Source organism: Miniopterus natalensis, chromosome 1 (assembly GCF_054644295.1).
Source record: "Miniopterus natalensis isolate mMinNat1 chromosome 1, mMinNat1.hap1, whole genome shotgun sequence".
NCBI lineage: Eukaryota > Metazoa > Chordata > Mammalia > Chiroptera > Miniopteridae > Miniopterus > Miniopterus natalensis.
In genome coordinates, this window is record NC_142081.1 from 50,856,669 (window position 1) to 50,879,589 (window position 22,921).

Sequence of the window (22,921 nt, forward strand, 5' to 3'; positions counted from 1 at the left end):
CATTAAGAGGCAAGTAAAGACTCAACAAAGGAGATTAAGAAGAAATGGCCAGATTCTGTGCAAGGGAGGGACATCATCTTAATGACTTTTATACTAAACACATTAGCTACTGGCTGAGAATAGGGTGGAGGCTGATACAAGAGTGGAGGCAGCCCCCGGTTTTTTCTCTTCTCTTTAACAAATAAATATTGGACTTTATTCAATGCTTTTTTCTGAACTTATTGAAACGATCCATATGGTTTTCCTCCTTTAATTTACTTAATTCGGAAATTGCATAAAAATACATATTAATGTTAACCATCCGAGCATACATGAATAAATGAAACTTGTTCACACACACACAAAAAGAAGGAATGGCCAGAGAATAAGAGAGTGGTATCCTAGAGGTCAAGAGAAAATTGAAAGAAATAGGGTGTTCCCCAGCCAGCGTGTTTCAGTGACTGAGCATCTACCATGAACCAGGTAGGTGGTGACTGGTTCGATCCCCTGTCAGGGCACATGCCCGGGGGTCCGGGCTCGATCCCTAGTGGGGGGTGTGCAGGGCGATCGGTGGCTCTCTTTCATCATTAATGTCTCTCTCTCTCTCTCTCCCCCCCTTCCTCTCTCTGAAATCAATAAAAACATTAAAAACACACACACACACCAAAAAACCACCAATGAGCTGTTTTAAAACTTTAACTAAAAGCAGTTTATGCCAGGTAGTAGGTCCTACGCTAGAATCTTCCCTGACAAAGATCAATCTTTACCTCAATTAAGCCTACTGTCCTTTTGCATCTACTGTAAAGTACCTTTGGCTTGTCAGGGTAACTTCCATTTTTCCAGACCCCCTCAGGGCACAACCAATGCACCCGGGCGGAGACCCCAAATCCTCTCATTATTGTTATCGTATCAATTGTTAACTATTAACTATCCGGTACCCACCTATGTAAAAGAAGCTCGTGCCTACCATTTTACTTTTTATCCTATCCCCAATGGATTTTGAGTAACCCACCTATGTCTTCTCTTTTGATTGCAATTGACAAAATAAGATGCCACAGGGCCATTCTCTGGAGCATCTTCCCAATCCGTTGAGATTTTGCTTCCCGGCAACTGTTGACAGCTTGGCTCAAATAAACTCAAAAAAATTCTCTACAGGTCTGAATGTGTCTTACGTGGACACTTTCTCCAAAAGGAACGCAGTGTAACTCTTTGTTTCTTCAGTTGCAGTCCCAGTATCGTTCTCCCTGCCTGAGGCTGCACCGGGACAGCCCGGCTGCGCTTTGACGGTTCCCGAATTCCCGCAGACTTGCAGCCGCCTGCTGCTTTTCACTCGCTTCACCCTTAGAAGGCGGCCTGATTTCCAGGTTTCTGAGAAGCACTGCCTTGGAACCACCATGTATTATTATTACCCGTGAAGTTATTCAGATGGCAAGCCCACAGAGGGGTCAACGTAAAGCCAAAGGGCTGGGCGGCGAAGCAGGTCCCGGGAGGAGTTTGGCGCCACCGGCGCAGCCACGTGGGGACGGACCCCGGAGCAGGCAGGAAGGGGAGCTGAGCTCCTCGGTCAGATATTTATTGACTAGTGAAGAAATGCTGGGCTCTGGGGTGAAATATAAGCCAACATGGACGAGGTTCCTGCCTTGATGCGGCTTATGAGAGCAGAAAAGTTGGCCTTAATAAGGAATAACAGTCACTAATCATTCTGTGTGTGTTGCTCAACTATATACAGAGATGATACCGTTCAAGGGGCGGCTTTGCCCTCGGTAGGGCCTGGGGACGAGCTTTCCCGAGGCCATGAGGCAGCGCAGGGGTGTGCGAGATGAACAGGGCTAAGCAGGTAAAGCGGAAGGGGAGAGCCCGGTGCGGGGAAGCAGCACAGAGGCCTGCGGGGCCCGGGGCGAGGCGGAGACTGGGAGGAGGAGCGCCGCGGCCGAGGACCCGGCCACGCCCGGCGCGGGGAAGAGGCTCCGCCTACAAACTCCAAGTCCCAGAAAGCACCGGGCGGGCGGATGTGAGTGAGGCGCGAGCCGCGACCTTTGAAGGGAGAAGGGAAGTGCTCAGGCGTCGCGGAGCCGCCAGCGGGGTAAGGTGGGCAGGGGCGCGGCGCGGCGCGGCGCGGGAGGGCGGCGGGCAGCGGGCAGGGCATCGCCGGGCGCCCCGCAAGCCTGTGTCGTCACAAGGCGGCGGCCATTTTCGCGGCGGAGACGGCCGGGGCGGGCGCTCGGAGAGCGGGGCGGGCGGGCCTGCGGCGGCCGGGCGGCCTCGGCCACCCGGTAATTGCATCTTTTCCCGGCGTCTCGTCTGCAGAGGGAGCGCTATGTCCGCGGAAGTCCCCGAGGCAGCCTCCGCTGAGGAGCAGAAGGTGAGTGTGCGCGGGGAGCGGGCCCGGGGAGGCCGGGGGCCGGGCTGGCGGGCGGCCTGAAGGGCCGCGGGAGGCCGGCCCGCTGCGCCCGGCGCAGGGAGAGGGCTGTGCCCATGCGCCTGGGCCGAGAAGGCGGGACACTCCCATCGACTGCCCGCAGTCGCTCTGGTCGTTAGCGCCAACGTGCTGGAGTTTGAACCTTCTCCGCGTCTTTTCTGAAACGTTCCTTTTCTGACGCCTCGGTGTGTCACGGTTTTCTTGAATAGACACAAGACCTCAGGATCAGCCCTTAAGCGCGGAACCTAAATTTTTCCCTGGCCTCACTTGGCTCAGGAAGTTTCATTTTGCCCTTGAAGAACTAACTGTCCTATTGTATTGTCCTCGTGCTCTTAATCCCCAAGGCAGTGCCTCGTGTTTGGGCGGCCACGGTTGGGATTTCAGTTCCAGTCCCTGTTGGCCGCGGAATCTTGGTCAATTATTACACTCTTTAGGCTTCAGTCTCTTAATGTATAAAATGAATACACTTGCTTCATATGGTGGTTGTGAGGCTTAAATGACGGGTAATTTACAGTATTGAGCTCAGTACGTGTTGAAAAATGTGAGCCAGTAATAACTGCATATGCTAATCTAAAAATGGGAAGGTTTGTAATTAAAATTTTTTACTAATTTAGTTGGTGAGGTTTTTCGTGGAAACATAGGAATATTTTGTAAATTCACTTGTGGTATCTTTTTTATGTAGGGAAATATGCCATGAATCGATATGACCCAAATTACAAATATACACGGGCTTTATATTTTATCTAGGCCAGTGCTTGTCCCTCCCACCATAATTATTTCTGCTGCCCTGCCCTGCCCTGCTGGGTACTTGTGGCTGGTCCACAAAAGTCCATGATAAATTGTTTCCTAAATTGTTTATGCAGCTTTACCAACATTTTCTTTAAAAAATATCAGTCTTCATTATTATAAATAGGGTTTGTTCTAGTGCTTGGCCTTTGTAAGGGTTTCTGCTTAATGTTGCACCTAAACCCATTCAATGTTAACCATGTTAACTTTTCCTGAGTTGGATGGTTCTGTTGTAACATTACTTGTAAAGTAACTGGAGCAAAACATCTATAGCGTAAATAATAGGCCAAGTTACCACATTATGTGGAAATATTCCAGTGAAAACTATGTTAGATATTGTAAAAAAATTGGACTTTGGAGGCAAAAAATATATAGTTTAAAGATTAAAATCTTTACAGTAATACTAGACATCTTTTATTTATTGTAAAATATTTATTATGGTATACATTATTGCTTGGGATTTAGGAACTTAGAAAAGTAAGCTCTATGTTGTCTTGTCCTAAATCAATCTCAGCTTTGACTTCTGATGTACAGTAGTACACTTGTAATTTTCTTTTGAGATTTGTAAGTATGTTGCCAGTGTCAGGTGCTGATTTCTATAGTATGTAAATGTATCTTGAATGTTTTCTCTTCATGAGTGTCTACATTAAAAATTTATTTCAGTTCCTTTGGTTTTAGGGTTGCTGTCATTAATACCAAAGAGTGTTAGTAATATAATGTCCCTTCTTGAATGAAGGATTGGCTGTAGATGTTGACTGCCGGTAATGTGGTTACCAATCCTAAACATGAGAAAAATGTGCAGAGTCACTTCTGTATTTCTGTGGGCCAAATCACCTGTTTTTTTCTATTTGGAAGAATAGTTAGGTGACCTAAAACATTGGATTATTGTCTCTGTACCCAATTGACCTTTCAGTTAAAGCCAAAGTGTTCAGCTAGAATATCTTTATAGTTTCATGGTATGTTAGCCTCTGAAAAATCAAGGCAAAGAGATGAGTCCTGCATGGAATAAGAGCTGGATCACTATTTCTCTACCTGAGTAGTGTGAGTACCCTTTTTAAGAGAAAAAAACTTTATAGAACACTATTTTTTATTGGGATAGTAATTAAATATGTTCAAGCAAAAAAATAAGTATATGCTCCTATCTTTTTATACCACTCTAAAACTAAAATAAATTAAATACAAACAAAACTACTCTAAACTATTATTTCAGAGTCACGGGATATTTTGGTGAAAATTTCCAGTGTATTGAGGATATGGTAGCAGTTGTTAAAGTTCACTCCAGAACCATGTGATGACCCAGTTCTCCTCATTACAAATAAGCTGTGTGGTTATTTAACTGTAGAGTCATAGATGTATCATTTAAATTGTAATTCAACTCTGTTCTTTTCTCATCCTGGACAATAAGAGTAATAATACTGAGTCTGATCATAAATGAAAGCCTAGACAAGGAAGTCACATAGCTCTACTTAGGATATGAGATGGCAATTCAAATGCCCTAGAATATGCTTATAGGTAATCTTTTAGATTATCACTGAAGTGGAAACAAAACATTAAAAAGTTTTTAGCAGGGGCCTCATGGATTTATCATCTATGAATCCCACTTTGAATACTACTAAGTTAAGACAGGCATGCTCTTTGGTCAAAGGAGTGAGAAGAGGCTTGTGGAGACTTAAAATACATAATTCTGTTTTCACTGTGAGTGTCCTAAGCTCAAGGAACCTTATTTATATTTATTTGCTTACTTATTTAGAGAGAGACATCGACCTGTTGCCTCCTGTGCTCACCCCAGCCAGGGATTGAACGTGCAACCTGAGTATGTGCCCTGACTGGGAATCGAACCCACTACCTTTTAGTGTATGGGATGATACCTCAACCAACAGAACCACACAAGCCAGGCCAGGGAACCTCTTTTAATTTATCTTTTCTCCCATGTCACCTAACATAGTATGTGGCATTGTTCAGAAAATGTTGAATGACTTTTTCTCAGAACTTTTCAGTTGAAACTATTGCCAAAGTACTATTCTAATACAAACGGCAATGCTAATACTACAGTTAAAAAAGAGAGGGAGAGGAATAGAACATGGTAATATAAAAATCTTAGCTTAGCCCCACTTAGATCTTAGTAAAAGGGGGAAAGGGGATAAGAAGTACAAACTTCCAGTTATAAAATAAGTCACAGGGATGTAATGTACAACATAGAGAGTAGATCAGTAACATCGATGGTTACTAGACCTACTGTGGTGATCACTTTGTAAGGTATATAAACATTGAATCAGTATGTCGTACACCTGAAAGTAATAGAATGTATGTCAACTAAAATTAAAAATAAATTTTTACAGCCCTGACCAGTGTGGCTGGTTAGTTGGAGTGCCTTCTAGGACACTGAAAGGTGGTGGCCTCCATTCTGGTCAGGGCACGTACCCAGGTTTTGAGTTCAATCCCCAGTTGGGGTGTGTATGAGCGGTAACTGATTAATGTCTGTCTCTCCTTTCCTCTCTCTCTAGAATCAATTTTTTAAAATTATTAAAAAATAATAAATTTTTGCCTGTCTGGCGTGGCTCGGTGGTTGAGCATCAACCCATGAACCAGGAGCTTGTGGTTCGATTTCCGGTCAGGGCACATGTCCGGGTTGCAGAATCGATTCCCAGTGGGGAGCATGCAGGAGGCAGCTGGGCAATGACTCTCTCTCATCATTGATGTTTCTCTTTCTCTCCCTCTCCCTTCCTCTCTCTGAAATCAAAAACATATTAATAATAATAGTAATAAATTTTTACAAAATTAAGTGATACTCATATATAATTTATTTCCCACATATATTGTGGCTTTTAAATTTTTAAAAAAGATCTCATGCCTGGGTTGCGGGCTCCATCCCTAATTGGGGGCATGCAGGAGGCAGCCGGGCAATGACTCTCTCATCACTGATGTTTCTCTCTCCCTCTCCTTTCCTCTGAAATCAATAAAGATATATTTAAAAAAAAAAAAATCTCAATAGCATGTTTTCTAGATATTTTATTACAAGATTGATTAAATTAGTTAAGCTGTCTTGGAGGAGGCTAACAACTCAAGTAAGAGTTTCAACTAAATTATTTATGTCAGTTTAAAAGGTATGCGTGGTCCTTTTTTTGAGTGGTGGAAGAAGAGAACTAGTATTTAAATTACTTACATATTCATCTGTAAATAGTGAATATAAATTGCTTTCCTATTTTCCCAGTTTTATTTTTTTTAAATATATCTTTATTGATTTCAGGGAGAGGGAGAGAGAGAAACATCAATGATGAGAGTCATTGATCAGCTGCCTCCTGCTCTCCGCCTGACTGGGGATCGAGCCTACAACCCAGACATGTGCCCTGACTGGAAATCGAAACGGGATCTCCTGGATCCTAGGTTGATGCTCAACCGCTGAGCCAAGCCCAGCCAGGTGTATTTTATGTTTTTTAAAAAATTGCAGTTAGTACTGGCATTTTCTGAGGCTGTTTTGACAATACCTTGGTAACTAAAAGACTTAAGTGTTTTCAATTCAGAGCGCAGTGTGCTAGTTTGGGTTGTGTGCATGGTTCTTAGCAGTCTAGAGGTAAACCTCAGAAAAGTTAAAAAATGTTTTTCCTCCTTGTTAGTGTATCAGTTTGCCATACAGTAGTTAGGCTTGTCTCTGTTGTTTGTGCAAGACTTTAATACCAACTTTTATTCCTGAACCTGTGTCTCTTATAATGTGAAACATTTCAAAAATAAGCTAATGGTGAAACTATCAGGTATTTAGATAGAACGTTCCTTAGCTTTATTGAAACAATTGGAGTATATCATTGTATTTGTTCAACACCCATTAAATACCAGGCTCTGGGTAAGCAGCAAGGACTTAAGATCTGCATACAGCCCGGCTGGTGTGGCTCGGCAGTTGAGCACTGACCTATGATCCAGGAGATTGTGATTGGATGTCCAGGTTGTGGGCTCTATCTCCAGCAAGGGGAGGGGGGCGTGCTTGAGGCAGCCGATGGATGACTCTCATCATTGATGTTTCTCTCTCTCCCTCTCTGCTTCCTCTGAAATCAATAAAATATTTTTTTTAAAAAGATGACTACATACAGTATTTTTCCATAGATGTTGACAGTGTTGGTACCTTTCTGGCAGTATCCTAAAGGATTTGTTGCTTTCATTAATCTTTTCTATTTATTCATAAATCAGTGCATCAGTGAACATACTGCTTGGCAGATAGAGGAGAGTTTGCTTAGAGTGGTCCGATTTTTGTTGCTTTGTAACAGTCCATGACAGGCTACAAATTCCTTAATTATGTAAATGTCCTTTTAAAATGTATGTATTTATACACCTTATACCCCACCTATTTACTGAAAAGATAGCTAAGGTATTTATTAGGCTAGTTCACAAAATGTTAGGCCCTGTGCTCTAGGTATAGAGTATACAATCAAGATTATTTGGGGGCATAGGTACTTGTTAAAAGAATAACTGATTTAAAATATAGTTTTAAATTATTTTTCATACTTCATAAGCATATCTGTTACGATATCCTGAGTTTCTGCTTTCTCAGGGCCTAGAGTCGAAAGTTCCAGAATCCTTATGATGATACTCCTCCCTCTCTCCTCCCCCCCAAAGGTATCAGCTAAATAAATCCACTCACTTTCCATCATCTATTTCTAAAAATTTGTAAAATTGCTATATAACACAAAGGCTTCTTGGAGAATAAAATTTCAAAGCCAGATTTGAATTTAAAGAAAAATATTTCTTGGTTAAGCTTGTCATTTCCCCCCTTTGTTGAGCTTCTCTATTGTATCTTTGTTTTCTGTTTCATTAATTTCTGCTTTTTATTTTCTCCTATTCTTTTTCAGTTCCGTTCTTTGATTTCTTAAGTTAGATGCATAGTTCATTGAGTTGTGCTTTTTTCCTCTAATATAAGCCCTTAAAGGGACACGTGTAGAGTACTCCACAAATTTGTTATGTGTAGAATTTTATTATTAGTGAGTTCCAAGTATTTTTTTATTCCCATGATTCCTTTTTAACCATTAATTATTTAGTAATGAGTTCTAATTTCCAAATGGCAGGGGTATGAACAAACTTCTTTTTATTGTTGACTTTTAACCTAATGAATTACAGCCATAGATGGTGGTCTGGATGAAAATGGTTAAGACTTACTTTATGGCCCAGCTGGCGTGGCTCAGTTGTTGAGTATCCACTCATGAACCAGGAGATCTTGGTTCAATTCCTGGTCAGGGCACATGCCCGGGTTTTGGGCTCAGTCCCCAGTAGGGGGTGTTCAGGGCTCTCCCTCATCATTGGTGTTTGTTTCTCTCCCTCTTTATGAAATAAAAAAAAAAAAAATACATTAAAAAACTTTATGGCCTAGTATTTAGTTAGTTTTTTCATTTGTGTTTGAGAAGAAAATGCATTTCAGTTGTTGGGTAGAGAATTAAAATCAGGTATCTTAACAACTTTGACTTTTTTACTATAAATAATTGAGGAAGGTGTGCTGAAACCTATGCTGATAGACTTGTCAGTTGCTCCCTGTACTCTGTCAAGTTTTGGTTTATATAGATTTTTTCTTTCGTACTCAGAAAGTGGCTAGATTTTATTTTAAATCCAACTGCCAGATTTAAGTGAATGGTTTATCAGCCCATTTATATTATTGTTGTTATTGACATATAGTGGGTTTTGTTTTTCCCATCTTACATTTTGTTTGGTTTAGGTCTTAATTTTTTTTCTCTTTTCTTGCCCTTCTCCCTCCAAGCCACCCCCAATTGACTGATCTTTCTTCTTTCATTGTACCCCCACTATTAGTTTGGGAGGTATGTTCTTTGTTTCTGTTATTTAAATGGTTCCTTTGAAATTTTATCATGCCTCCTTAACTAAACAAATTGTAAAATTAATATCATAAACCCTTTTCTAAACAACACAGGACCATAAAACACGTCAACTCTAAAAATATAGTGCAGTTGTGTAATATTTTTGTTGTTTTTAACCTTACATGGTAAGACTTTAAAATTAGAAAAGTGAATGTCAGCTATATCTCAATAAAGCCAGGGGGGATTAGAAAAGTGACTAGTTTGTCAGTGTATATACAGAAATACTTATTTCTTTGTTTGCTATTCTCTTCTATATCTCAAATCTTTTGGGGGTTTCTTTTTTTTATTTTCTTTAAAAAAATTTTTTTTTCAATAGGCTTTTGTTGATTTCAGAGAGGAGAAGGGAGAGGGAGACAGAAACATCAATGATGAGAGTGTGTCATTGATTCACTCCCTCCCTCATGCCTCCACTGGGGATCAAGCCCAAACCCAGGCATGTACCCTGAGCGGGAACTGAACTGTGACCTCCTGGTTCATAGGTTGACGCTCAGCCACTGAGCCATGCCAGCTGGGCTGGGTTTTTTTCTTCTTCTTCATTCTAGCTGAAATGTTCAGAAATAGCCCTGGGCAGTGTGGCTCAGTTGGTTGGATCACTGTCTGGTGCACTGAAGAGTCATGGGTTCGATTCCTAGTCAGGGCACATACCCAGGTTGCTGGTTCAATCCCCACTCAGGGCTTGTGTAGGAGACAACCATCGATGTTTGTCTCCCACATCCATGTTTCTCTCTCCCTCTCCCTTCCTCTTGCTCTAAAAATCAATTTAAAAAAATTAAATGTTCAGGAATTCCTTTGAAATATGTTCAGAAACATACAATTACACCAAATTCTGTGTCCCCTTTTGCATTTTTTAACATGACTATAGGGATGAATTGCGTATTTTACCTGAGTTTATCTGTTGGTGTTCTATCTGGAGGATAGAAACCCACTTGGGTATTTCAAACAGAAACGGGTGTGATTTAGGGAATTAGTTGACAAATTATTAGAAGGGATAGAAGAGTAAAAGGGGAAGATAATGTTTCTAGTGGTGAGGGAAAGCTGTTGACCCTGCAAGAGTGAGCACTATTCTGAGCCCAGTGTCTTCTATACCCACTCTCATGCAGCTGCTACCGTAGCCCCAGGTTACCTGCTTTATGGCCCCCTGCAGGAGCTACAGATACATTGTTGTTGTTGGTATCACCAGGGACAGAATAGATCCTTTCATGCTTTTTAATCTGGTGTAGGTACCATTGGCAGAACCTAATAGGAATTCAGTCTGGGAAATGTCATTTCAGGCTTCTAACTATAGTGATTCAGGGGAGCTTTTAGAGAAGGGTAGCTGGGCTGAATGCCAGTGGACATGTCTGCCACCTGCCATGTTATTTATACTTCACTCCACAAGCAAATCTGTAGCTGCGTCAGAGTGTTGGTGAATATCCAACCAAGCATTTGAACTTGCTCACCAGTAAGGTCTTAGAACTGTCTACCATCTGCAGAAGGTTAAGAGTGTTTCGGTATGATCCATGAAAAGTATTGTGGACATCTTGATGGTATTTCTATGTTTAAAAAATGTAATTTACTGTGTTTGGTCATATTTTCCCCTTTTGGTGTTAAATGTAGCTCAAATTATGAATCCAGCTATGAATTTGCATCTAGCAGGGACTTGCCTTTGTGTTATGTATTTGGCAAAAAAGTTTAAGAATTGTTTTGTTTTTCTAGGAGACATTATAAATCCGTTCTCAACCTAAATCATCTTTTCAGCTGTAGTTGCTATTTTGCCCATTTTTCTATATATTAACTGAACATGCTTACTATTATATATAAATGTATTCCTTATTAAGAAAGTAAGGGAATGCCAGATAAGACAGCATATGTTGTCCAATTTCCCCCTCACATAAAATGGAAAAAAACTGAAGAAACACTGCAAATTAGGGAAAGTTGCTACCCTTATACCAGAAATTCTAAGGAATCTCACTTAAATGCAGAGAACTGATATACAAATCAAACAAATGAAGAAGCAGAGAGCCTTTATTTCCTAGGCCCAAGAAAGCTGGATGATTTTAGTGGAAACATGGGACTCTGTTAACACCCTTTAATTTGAAAGTTCTGAGGTGAAAGGCTGTAATTAGGTTGGAGTCTTTTCCAACCCACGTCCAAATTTAATGTCAGCCAATTTAAAAAACAACTTTACTGTAGAACTCAAGTGTAGGTCTTTCCTCCCAGTTCCACTTCTGAATTATAGCACTACGAATACCCTGTGGCCATAGTAGATGCCTGAATGAAGGCTGAGTGAGCCACGGAGAAGAAACTGCAGTGACACAGCCCACCTCCTACATGAAACTGGGAACCTTAAATTTAAAGTTAGTAAGGCAAAATCACATGTAATGAAATCCCCCTTCAATAATCCCAATGAAGTCATGATCAGAATTGGAAACTGTCCCATCAGTTCTCAGTAGGTCAAGTATTTACTTTGTTGTCTAGTGTTTGAACAGGTGGCTGGGCTGATTCTCAAGTTGATTGCCAGCTGAGGTAGTAGGCTTGTGTTGTAGAGGCTGAGTTTTTCAACACTATAGAATGATCAACAATACGTAGATATGCTCATACTCTGAAAGACCCAGGATTTGAGACTGTGGGAATGGCAGGTTTGCATCACACACCTCACACTTCAACTCTCTGGGGCATACCCTTCTTAAATGGAATGACTTGCAGAATCACTGATGCTTTTTAAAGCCTTTATCTCTGGCTGAGCACACATAGCTGGATTTTGTGTGCATCAAGTGAGTGAATGATGTGACCACTGTAAAATAGATGTATGAAATAGATGTATGAAACTGCAGCAAAGAAGGAGCAAAGTAGAACATTTGAAGCAGAAGGGAGCATGTACATAAAAGAAGCCTCATAGAACAAGTATAATTGACAGCAGCAGCTTTATTCTCAAAATCCTCTAAGACTAAAAGTGAAAGGATATAACAACACATGAAACTATTCAAGGTGAAGGCAATATTGACAATATGTAAGGTGAATAAACCTGATTATAAAACATGTGAATATAATTTTGAGGAAAATAATATACAAAACTTGTACAAAGTTGTTTCTTCAATTCCTAGATGGATAAATGATTAACTTGCTGTACAAGAACAGTAGGCTTGGCATTTATGGACTTAACATTCCTGTTTTCAACTGTTCAGAAATAACCCGGGAAATTGAGATATGCAGAGGAGTGTCATTTTGCTGAGCCCGGTATGGGGGATTGGTACATCAGCTGGAAAGTGCACCTTGCCGCTACCCAGCCTTCCTTAGCAGGGCATCTCTGCTTTTCTTGATTCATCCTTTCTTCTGCACTACTTTCCATAAGGCAATGAACTCTGCTTCTCTGTAAAATATGGCTCTTGGGAAGAAAGTAGACTATATCAGGGCTGGTGTTAAAAGTGGATAGCCCTGGCCCTGGCTGGTATGGCTCATTTTGTTGGGCATCGTCCCATGCACCTAAAGCTTGCTGGTTTGATTCCTGGTTAGGGCATATGTCCGGATTTTGGGCTTAATTCCCTATAGGGGGCATGCTGTGGAGGCAGCTGATTGATGTTTTTCTCTCTCCCTTCCTCTCTAAAAATTAATTAAACCCCAAAACTTTAAAAGTGAATAGTCTTGCCCTGGCCAGTGTCACTCAGTGATCAGAGCATAAGCCCACACCCTGAAGGGCCTCAGGTTTTGATTGTTGGTCAAGGGCACGTACCTGGGTTGCAGGTTTGATCTCCAGCCTTGGTTGGGCGTGTGTGGGGGTCAACCAATTGATGTGTCTTTCTCACATTGATGTTTCTCTCTCTCTCTTTCTCTCTCTCTCTCTCCCCCTTTCCCCCTCCCTCCGTCCTTCCTTCTCTTCCACTCTCTCTAAAAAGCATTGGAAAAAATATCTTTGGGTGAGGAGTAACAACAGCAACAAAAAAAGTGAATCGCCTTAAGATACTGACAGTCACTGGTCAGAAAACACCTTTTTGACACATTAAAGAATGGACTCTTCAGCATGAGTAGGGTTATTAATTAGGGGGGATAATTAGGCAACAATATACAGAGATGCGAAGATTGACAAAGATAATATTTCTCTCCCTTACAAATATCAGTCTTCTGTATTGAGTTACGCAGGAAAAATGTGCCGGTAAGTAAGCTGCTGTTAATTTGTATTAAAGAATCTCAGCAGCTTCCAGTTATGCATGATTTTGGATAAGTAGGTGATCAAAAGATCTTCTGTATTTTAAGAGTATTGAGATGATTTTCTATATATAGGCAAAGAGCAGATGAATTCCATAGAAGGTAACTAACTATAAATGTATTATACATGACTGAAAGTAATGGCAAGCAAGACTTCAGAGCTGAGCTATCTTGATATTTTTATCCAGTGTGTGGGGTGTTAAACATGCATCACACAGCTATAATAGAGCTATCACATGGATCTTGGGGAAAGCAAGATAGAGATGGTTTAAAAGCTTCTGTGCTTGATTTCTTAGTCAGATGCTGCATTATTTGGCATTAGACAACTAAAGTCAGAATCTAGGTATTGAAAGGTGAATTATTTTAAATTACTGAATTGTAATAGAGAAGTAATTTATTTAACATTTTTTCAGGAAATGGAAGATAAAGTGACTAATCCAGAGAAAGCTGAAGAAGCAAAATTAAAAGCAAGGTATCCTCACCTGGGACAAAAGCCTGGCGGTTCAGATTTCTTAAGGAAACGATTGCAGAAAGGGGTAAGTTCTTATGCGTAGTCTTCAAATATTTAAGCTCTATAAACTCAGTGTGCCAGTAGGGCTTGTGAAATGGGTATCTGCTGCGTATGGGGGGGGGGGGGGTGGTGTGTGTGTGTGTGTGTGTGTGTGTGTGACCCCCGCGCGCCCCCTCCCCCCCAATATTTTAGACTATTCATTCTGTGGTAAGAATTAAGAATCCAGGACTCTATCACTTTTAACTACAAAGTATTTCAAGCATGTAGAAAGGTACAGATAATATAATAGAACCCAGGTACCCACCATGCACATTTAACATGTTTATATATCTTGCCATATTTGCATAAGTTTTATCTTTGTAAAAAAGAAAATGTAGATATAGTTAAAACCTACCACATGTATTTGTGTGTATCACCTTTCACGTTTCTCTTCAAAAGCAACCACTATCCAGAATCTGGTATTTATTCTTCTGCCTGTGGTTGGTGGTTTCAACTTTCAGCTATTTTAAAGGTGATTTCCACCTAATCAAAGGCTTAAAATACTTTTTATTTAGATGGAATGATCACTCATAAAATCATAGCTTACTATTTCTTTTACATAATACATTTCACAGTCACTCTGATACAATTTAATCGTAATTTTAGTAGTTCAAATTACTGAATATTTCAAAATCTTACCATACTTTATGAGGTAGAAACCACTGTTTCTCAATAATGAGATCTGAATTGAGATAATATAACATGTTTGTTCCTTAAGTTTTTCTTTTTTTCTTTTCTACCTCCTTCCTTTATAAAAAATTTAAGGGCTACATCTTCAGTCTAAGCACATTTAAATTATTCACCATACAGAGAGCAGGGAAGAATGAAATATTGTTTATGGAAGAGAATTGTTTATTGAATCAGAGGCCAAATCATGTTTCTCCCCAAATGAATACCTTAAATATACTGGTATCCCACCCTGGCTGGGTATCTAAGTTGGTTAGAGCGTTGTCCCTATATATGAAGGTTGAGGGTTTGATCCCCAGTCAGGGCACATTGAAGAAACAACCAATGAATGCATAAATAAGTGGAACAACAAATCCATGTTTCTCTGTCTTTCTCCTCCTGTCTCTCTCCCTGCACGTCTTTCCCTCTCCCCCTGTCCTTTTCTCTCTAAAATCAATACATAAAATTTTTAAAAAAATTCTTGTATCTGCAGCTGGATTACAAAAAGATTGTATGTTTATATATGTATATTAGCTATAGTTGTATATGGGTTATTTTTTCAAATCAGATTCCAAAAGGGTATTTTTCCAGCTTTATTGAGATATAATTGACACACAATGTTGTGTAAGTTTAAGGTTTACAATGAGATGACTTGATATATGTATACGTATTGTGAAATGCTTACCACAATAAGTTAACATATCCTTTACCTCACATAATTGTTTTTTGTTATGGTGAGAACATTAAAGCCTTATTCTTATTAGCACCTTTCAAGTGTACAATACAGTATTGCTAACTATAGTCACCATACTGCACATTAGATCCCTGGAACTTATTTATTCATCTTATAATTGAAAGTTTGTATCCTTTGACCAGCATCTCCCCATTTCCCCACCCCATAGCCCCTGGCAACCACTGTGTTTCTATGAGTTTTACGTTTTTAGATTCCACACATAAGTGAGATCATGTGTTTTTCTACCAAAAGAATATTTTAACAAATTATTTTAGTTTAACAAATTATTTTTAAAAGCAGCAAGATATAAAATGGTATTTTTCTTTTTTTATTCTCATCTGAGGATATTTTTCCCATTTATTTATTCATTCATTCATTCATTTATTTTAGAGAGAGCGGAAGGGGGAGGGAGAGGGAGAGAGAAACACTGATGAGAGAGGGAAACATCGATTGGCTGCCTCCCAAACATATTCTGACTTGGGCTGGAAATTGAACCCGAAACTTAGGTATGTGCCCTGACTAGTAATCGAATCTGCAACCTTTCTGTGTATGGGAAGACATTCCAGCCCACTGAGCCACACCAGCCAGAGCTTTTTCTTTTTTTTAATGTCAGTATTTTATTTGTAGCCAAAACAGAATTTATTATCTTTTTTAACTTTCCTGGCTTTAAAGAAGCTAACTTATTAGTAATAGTTTAATAGTATTTTTCTTATTTTACATAAAAGAATAACATTCACAGTTTTGAAATAAGAGGATGACAGGGAAGAGTTATAGCAAATATATAAAAACGTAAAACTTCTGTTCCATAAGTAATTTAATGAGGCATTTATTACAAAAATGATAGTTAATATCTGTAATACATAAAGAGATCTTTCAAATATTCAAGAAAAACATTAAGGAGCTAAGTAAGGATTTTAATACGAAATACAGATATTAAGCACTGAGAAAAATACTTATTCACAGTAGAAATCAAAGAAATGTAAATAAGAACAATCATATCACAGCATACATGCAACTAAGTTGGGAAAATATTTAAAATATAAAATAATACCCACTGGTGAGGGTTAAGTTGAATGTTGCTAATACGCTTTTTGCTGTATTACTATTGCTTTGGAAAGGGGTTTGGATCAAGTATTATAAAGATGTTCCTATTCTTTGAGTGACTAATTAATTGTGAATCCAAGGGTATAATTCAATATAAGGAAAAAGTCTTTAAGTTTGAAGATATTCTTTGCTGCTTTAACTATAATTAGAAGCAGCACCACTATTGACTAGCAGAGAGAGAGTGTTAAATTGTGATAAGTCAACAAAATGGTATCTTGCAGTTAGTGTTGTAGGTGTAAATATTGCAAATGAGATTCCACTGAATTAAGAAATAAGTGTGCAGAATCTTTGTGTTAAAAAAGTTGATTTTTTTTTTTTTAAAGAAGTCTGAATCACAGAGTCCTGGGTTTTAGTTTTTCTCTGTCATAATAACAAGCTGGCAAATTACACTGTACCTTTAAGTAGTTTGTTCTCTTTTTTTTTTTTTAATTATATCTTTATTGATTTTAGAGGGAGGAAGGAGAAGAAGAGAGATAGGAACATCAATGACGAGAGAGTCATTGATTGGCTGCCTCCTGCATGGCCGGCACTGGGGATCGAGCCCGCAACTCAGGCATGTGCCCTGACTGGGAATCGAACCTCGCTCTCCTGGATCCTAGGTTAATGCTCAACCACTTAGCCACACCGGTTGGGCAAATAGTTTGTTCTTAATTTGAGAGGATTGGGTAGATGTTATTTATATGAGGCTCCTTTCTGTTTCACTGTACTTGTTGTTGTGAGATGTCAAGGATTGATACCTATTTAGGCTTTTAACAAGATGATGTTTACATAATGACTATATAGACTGTCAGAGTTCTGTGGGATGTCAAGAACTAGTCTTCTGATCCATGGGTTTTTTTTTTATTTGGGGAGTTTGTGATGTCCCGTTTTTTAAGAAACATGGTCTTAAAACTGTCACTCATGTGATAACTTAGTGTCAGTGCAATTATAAGTACTGATGTAGGTGTGGACCCTAAATTTGGGTTGGAGGAGGCTTTTGTAAGATTGTCATTCAGATGATCCAGGTATGTTCTGTTAATTTTTATTTTTTATTATTATTTTAAAAATATATCTTTATTGATTTCAGAGAGAGGAAAGGAGAGGGAGGGAGAGAGATAGAAACACCAGTGATGAGAGAGTCATTGATTGGCTGCAGCCAGCAACCCGGGCATGTGCCCTGACTGGGAACCGAACCCCGATTGCCTGGATCCTAGGTCAATGCTCAACTGCTGAGCCATGCCCGGCCGGGCTCTGTTAATTTTTAAAGATTTTCACTTAAAAAAACACAAAACTTAAAAATTGATGAAGATGACTAATGTTGCCTCTTCAGGCTATATCTGTCCAAATAAGAGAAACATTGATCTAGTTAACCCTTCTACCTAGAGCAGTTATAATTGTTAAGTACTGGTTTTAGTTTTGCCTTGTAGCCACACAAAAAATATATATATATTTTAATCCTCACTAGAGGATAGTTTTTTCATTGCTTTTCAGAGTGGAAGGGAGGGAGGGAGAGTGAAACATTGATGTAAGAGAGACATATCAACCGGTTGCCTCCTGCATGTGCCCTGACAAGGGGTGGGGAGTGAACCCACAACCCTGGTACGTGCCCTTGATCAGGAATTGAGCCCTCGACCCTTTTGTACATGGACTGGTGCTCTAACCATGGAGCCACACAGTCCAGGGCATCATTACCTTAGTATTTATTTACTTATATATATAAAAAATATGTTTTTATTGATTTCAGAGAGGAGAAGGGAGAGAAAAAGAGCGATGGAAACATCAATGATGAGAGCCATTGATCGGCTGCCTCCTGCATGCCCCCTACTGGGGATCAAGCCCGCAACCCCGACATGTGCCCTGAATGGGAATTGAACCATGACCTCCAGGTTCATAGGTCGATGCTCAACCACTGAGCCACGCCAGCTAAGCAGTATTTATATTTTAACCATAACTTTTTATTTTCGTGAACTACTCTGGTTCAAGTAAATTATTTAAATCCTTACAGAAATGCTTGTCCTAGATAACAGTACAGGCAATTATAAATAATAGTTTTAAAAATTATAAGGTTGATTGAAAGTGGGTGGCACATCTTAAACTCATGTAGGTGAATCTATGTATTTTATTTTCAAAACCATTTAAGCAAGAATTATCAGCTTGCTTTTTTCCATTAGTAAATGAAAGGTTTGCATTTCACTCTTTAAGTCCAGGACTTTTGTTCCTGGATGGATTGATACGGAAGCTGGTGTCAATCTTGAGGGTTCTGTACTTAAACCAATGTGATAAAAGTAAGCCTGAAGAAAGGGTTGTTGCCTGACTTCTTAGTTGCTTACTTTTGCTGAAACTCAACAGAGACATAGCTGTTTCATTTTATTTTTGTTTAAATTTTGTTAGAATAACTTACTTTATACTGACAATGTAGGGTCATGTATACATTTTAGACCAGTGTAATTGCATATGAAAGCTTTTAAATTCTCTGAAATTTTTTTTTTCTTGTAGCAAAAGTATTTTGATTCTGGGGATTACAACATGGCTAAAGCAAAAATGAAGAACAAGCAACTTCCTACTGCAGCCCCGGATAAGACAGAGGTCACTGGTGACCACATTCCCACTCCACAGGACCTTCCTCAGCGGAAACCGTCCCTTGTTGCTAGCAAGCTGGCTGGCTGATTAAAAGAGCTGAACTGCATGAATCCTCTAATTCCCATTGTTTTTCCTTAATATGTTACTCCCCCGCTTTTTATTTCCTTTCACTCACTAAGTCATTTGAGAGTGACAGCTTTGCAGGTAGTGGTAGTGTGTGCTGCTATTGTAAGGGAAGATACATGTGTAGAGTTTTTGATTAGTTGAACAGTGCACTGATGAAGAGAACATGTTAGAGCAACATAAAGTAATCTACTTGAAAATAATTGTATATATTACCTAACTCCTAGTGTAGGACTGGTCCTAACAGCTACCAAGCAAGTTTTACAATTTTAATGTTTTGGCTTTCTTTAATTCATCCTAATTATAGCTTTGTGTATTACTCTTATTTAATTAACCTGTATTGTATTGATTTCTTCTGTATCTTCCTTTTGGATTTTATCAACAGAAGTTTAAGACCACAAGTTGGAAGAAAAGTCACATATTTCAAACACAAATAGATGGGGCTCCAAAAGATATGTATTTCTGTGCTTGAGCTTGAATGGCCTTAAACCTGTTTCAGCTTTAACAATAGAAGTTTACTTGGGCAATATTTGCCCATTCTGGTGTAACTTATGTGACGCTCGTGCTTAACAACTGCTGTTGAAGCTAATATTCTTACTCAGTTCTATAGTTAGAATACCTTTTGTTGTTAAAGATATGAATGAAGTATGCATGTGCATCGACTGTTGAATTCACTTTTGTGCCATTTTTGTAAATACAATAGTTTTGCACAACCTCTCACAAATGTCTGTATTAATTTCATATATTAAAAAGTTGATGATGTGCCAACCAGAAGCACAAAAGTTCCTACACAAAACTCTTTATGTCATTAGAGCTTTTGTATGGTAAGAGTAGTTTACAGTCCTGGGCTTATGGAATACCAAACTGACATCTTTGCTCAGTCTGCCATAGATTAAGCTTTTTCATTTGTTACTAATATCCATTACATTCAGTGGCCTTGTGCAAATATGATATGTTGCTTAGGCATATCTTTTGTCCTATGCAGAACATTTCATTTTGACCTCTATGAGAATTGCAATTCATGTAATTTATATAAACTTTTTAAATGTAGAAACTTTTTACTTCCACAGTCCATTTTGGGGACACTAGAATAAAAGGCTTCAATGCTCTGCCTCCTGTGGCCCCTCCCTCCTTTTTTTCTTGCTTCTTTGACTCAAATCATGTTGGGCTGTGCTGTTCAGTCTATTTGGAAGCATAGATGTCTGTATCCTTACTCTTGAAATTTGCTCTGCTCAATGCGGTATTTTATAATGATGTTTTCCTTGTAACTTTTCAGTTAACCATTCTAACCCCTGTGTTATTAATATTTGACAGTTGTTTAAATAAAAGGAACTTTATAATGAAACATACTTGAGAAGACTGGCCCAGGAACCTATGTCAGGATGAGCTGAACTCTGATACATAATTTTAAGAAATTCTGATGAGCTAAGTGAATTAGGCTAATGACAGAGTAATTTACATGATAGGTGGAACATACTCATACTAAAATACTTAGATATTTCTATAGATGTTACTTTAATAAAATATCAATTTATTTTACTTGTTTTTTTAACCTAGTTAGTAAGAACTTTAACAGACTTTATTGGGACAAATTTACTGCTCTTTTTGGAGCTCTTCCCATAAGTCAGTGTAAAGCTGTAGTGTGATGGTGAGGATCAGTAATCTGAAAGGATACTGTTCTTCTCATCCTTGACATGCACAGGGCCTCCCTTCTTTTGGATCCAGACATCTTTTCTGGGTCTTGGCTCCATTTGTATACCTGCTTTCCTATGACCCTAAATCGTTGTAGATGGTGCCTTGAGTATAGCACCTGCACTTAAAGACAGCCTAATGCTCTGAGGAAAGCTCACTGATTATCTTTCTGCTGTACCCACCCCCAAAAGCAGAGAAGAACAGAACCAGTAATGTGCTAATCTGTAATTTAAAGAAATAGGAACAAGTAGAGTGTTCCACAATAGGTATAATTGTAGAATCGATTTAAGAATTACACAATAGTGCTTGCTTTGGCACACGTACTAAAATTGGAACGATACAGAGATTAGCATGGTCCCTGTGCAAGGATGACGCAGATTCATGAAGCACTCCATACTTGAAAAGAAAAAAGAATTACAGAATATCCCAAAGTAGAATTTCTGCAATATCGAGTGTTTTTAAATGACTATATGTGCAAGCTATCACCTTTAAATCTACACACCAGAGAAGATTAATCTGAAATACCAGAGACCATGTTATTCTTGATCATGATAGGACTCCTGCTGTGGTTTGCAACAAGTGATGTAACCTGTTTGAGTTTGTAAAATACAGTGCTAATATTTAACCTACCTCAAAACTTGAGGATCTGTGAAATACTGAGTAAGTGCCCAAAATAAAATATTGTTGATTGTCTTTTTATTAAAAGTAAATTTCCTCATGAAACCAACCTGCCTTCTGTAAAGTCACAGTGCATAAAATCTCAGGATTTTCCATTAGGAAAGACCTGTCATTAAGGATTTGTAGGTATAATTGCTTAGCTTCCATTATTGGTGCTTGAGATAGAGAGGTTTTAAATTTTTCTATTTTTGGTTCTGCCTCAACACTCAGTTTATTAAAGACATTTGCAGGCTGTTTCACTGTTGCTAGAATGAGTTTGACTAGATGAGCTCAATCTTAATCATCCATTTCTATGATTTTTAGAGTTGCGGTTTGAGAAGTGGCTAATTTAAATTGTGCTGTTTATTATAAATGAATGCTGAAGTAAAGTGGAGATAACAAATGCTTCATAAAAGTCTTGGCTAACGTCTGAAACTACCTGTTTCATGTCTAGTTGTTCCTACTTGATAATACAGTTTTGAGAAACATGCCACTTTTGAAAGCTACAGCTGACTAAATTATAGTTCTTGACATTTGGGATAGTAGTGATTGTTGGATTGTTTTTTATTCACTGGAAGGTGCATATTTGCAGTCTATTTACAAGTTATTTAACCTTCTTGTGCTGCTGACCTAAAAATAAGTCTTAACTATTCATCAAGGCAGGCCTAGTAAGGCCTCTACTTGTTACTACTTCAACATTTGGAATTAGTTGTTCTTTTTACTTGATTTAACAAAACCATACCTCTGAATATTATAATTTTTACTAAATCAGATATATTCTTAGTCCAAATTAGTGAAGTTTTATGAAAGCTGAAATGTAATCTCAAATTGTGCTCTAAACTCGGTGTTTGGTGAACCAGGCGCAGGTATCCTATAGCAAGAGCACATCTGAGTGGCAACTAAAGCAGTTTCTCTGGTGGCCTTTCACATTCCCCAACATTCACACACATTTCCACTCTTCATTTTCCTTTTCCAACTTCATTTTACTACATCCCCCATCCCGACTTATTTAAGCCCCCTGATGGGTTTCATTAAGGTATTCGGGGCTGGTGAATTATCAAGCCTTACTATCATTCCCAATAGGTTACAATTAAGGATATATTTTTAATTTTCTGAAACACTATCTTAATCTGGATAATGACTAATTTGAGCCACTGTCCCAACTGCAACTCAGCATACACTGCCAGTCTTCCCCACCACACCTTGTAAAACAGATAAAAGTCTCATTTTGGGATTGTTATAAGAGTAAAAATTACACTGATTTTAATAGTTTCAGTCTTTTCAGTAGGTAGGCCTATGAATTTTATTCTGTAAGTCACTGGTGGTCATAACCATAAATGTATGTTAGTATTTATCAACCAAATAGCATTTGAAAGGAAATAATCTAATTCTTTTAATATACCCTTAAATCTGTTACATTTCTCATCATTTGTGATGCAATAGGACACTTCGCCTGTATTAAAAGGGCCTTTGTTGTTGAACATGTCTATAGAGTTGGCAGTTAATGCTGAAATTTGTCAAATAACCCTTCCAAAATTATACTTGTGAAATATAAAGAAAAATAAATCGATCTACTTAATTTCTATTGATTTAACTTGCAGTTTTTGTCTCATTTAAATGTT

At 38.7% G+C, this 22,921-nt stretch overlaps 1 protein-coding gene and 1 pseudogene across 1 annotated transcript; both read left to right on the plus strand.

Annotated features, from left to right (window-relative positions):
• The first annotated feature begins 2,239 nt into the window (after nucleotides 1–2,239).
• ARPP19 (cAMP regulated phosphoprotein 19) lies at nucleotides 2,240–22,888 on the plus strand. The gene is made up of 3 exons (XM_087821394.1): nucleotides 2,240–2,341; nucleotides 13,629–13,751; nucleotides 18,744–22,888. The coding sequence occupies exons 1-3, from the start codon at nucleotides 2,297–2,299 to the stop codon at nucleotides 18,912–18,914; spliced, it is 339 nt and encodes a 112-aa protein (XP_087677520.1). The 5' UTR covers nucleotides 2,240–2,296; the 3' UTR covers nucleotides 18,915–22,888.
• On the plus strand, nucleotides 20,945–21,043 carry LOC148094131 (U6 spliceosomal RNA; annotated as a pseudogene).
• Nucleotides 22,889–22,921: the final 33 nt, after the last annotated feature.

Excerpts from the sequence above, each read along its gene's own strand:
- ARPP19 (XM_087821394.1), top strand. The coding sequence starts at position 2,297 with ATGTCCGCGGAAGTCCCCGAGGCAGCCTCCGCTGAGGAGCAGAAG. Across the intron at positions 2,342-13,628 it reads CCTCCGCTGAGGAGCAGAAG|GAAATGGAAGATAAAGTGAC; the intron begins GTGAGTGTGCGC and ends ACATTTTTTCAG. Across the intron at positions 13,752-18,743 it reads GGAAACGATTGCAGAAAGGG|CAAAAGTATTTTGATTCTGG; the intron begins GTAAGTTCTTAT and ends TTTTTCTTGTAG.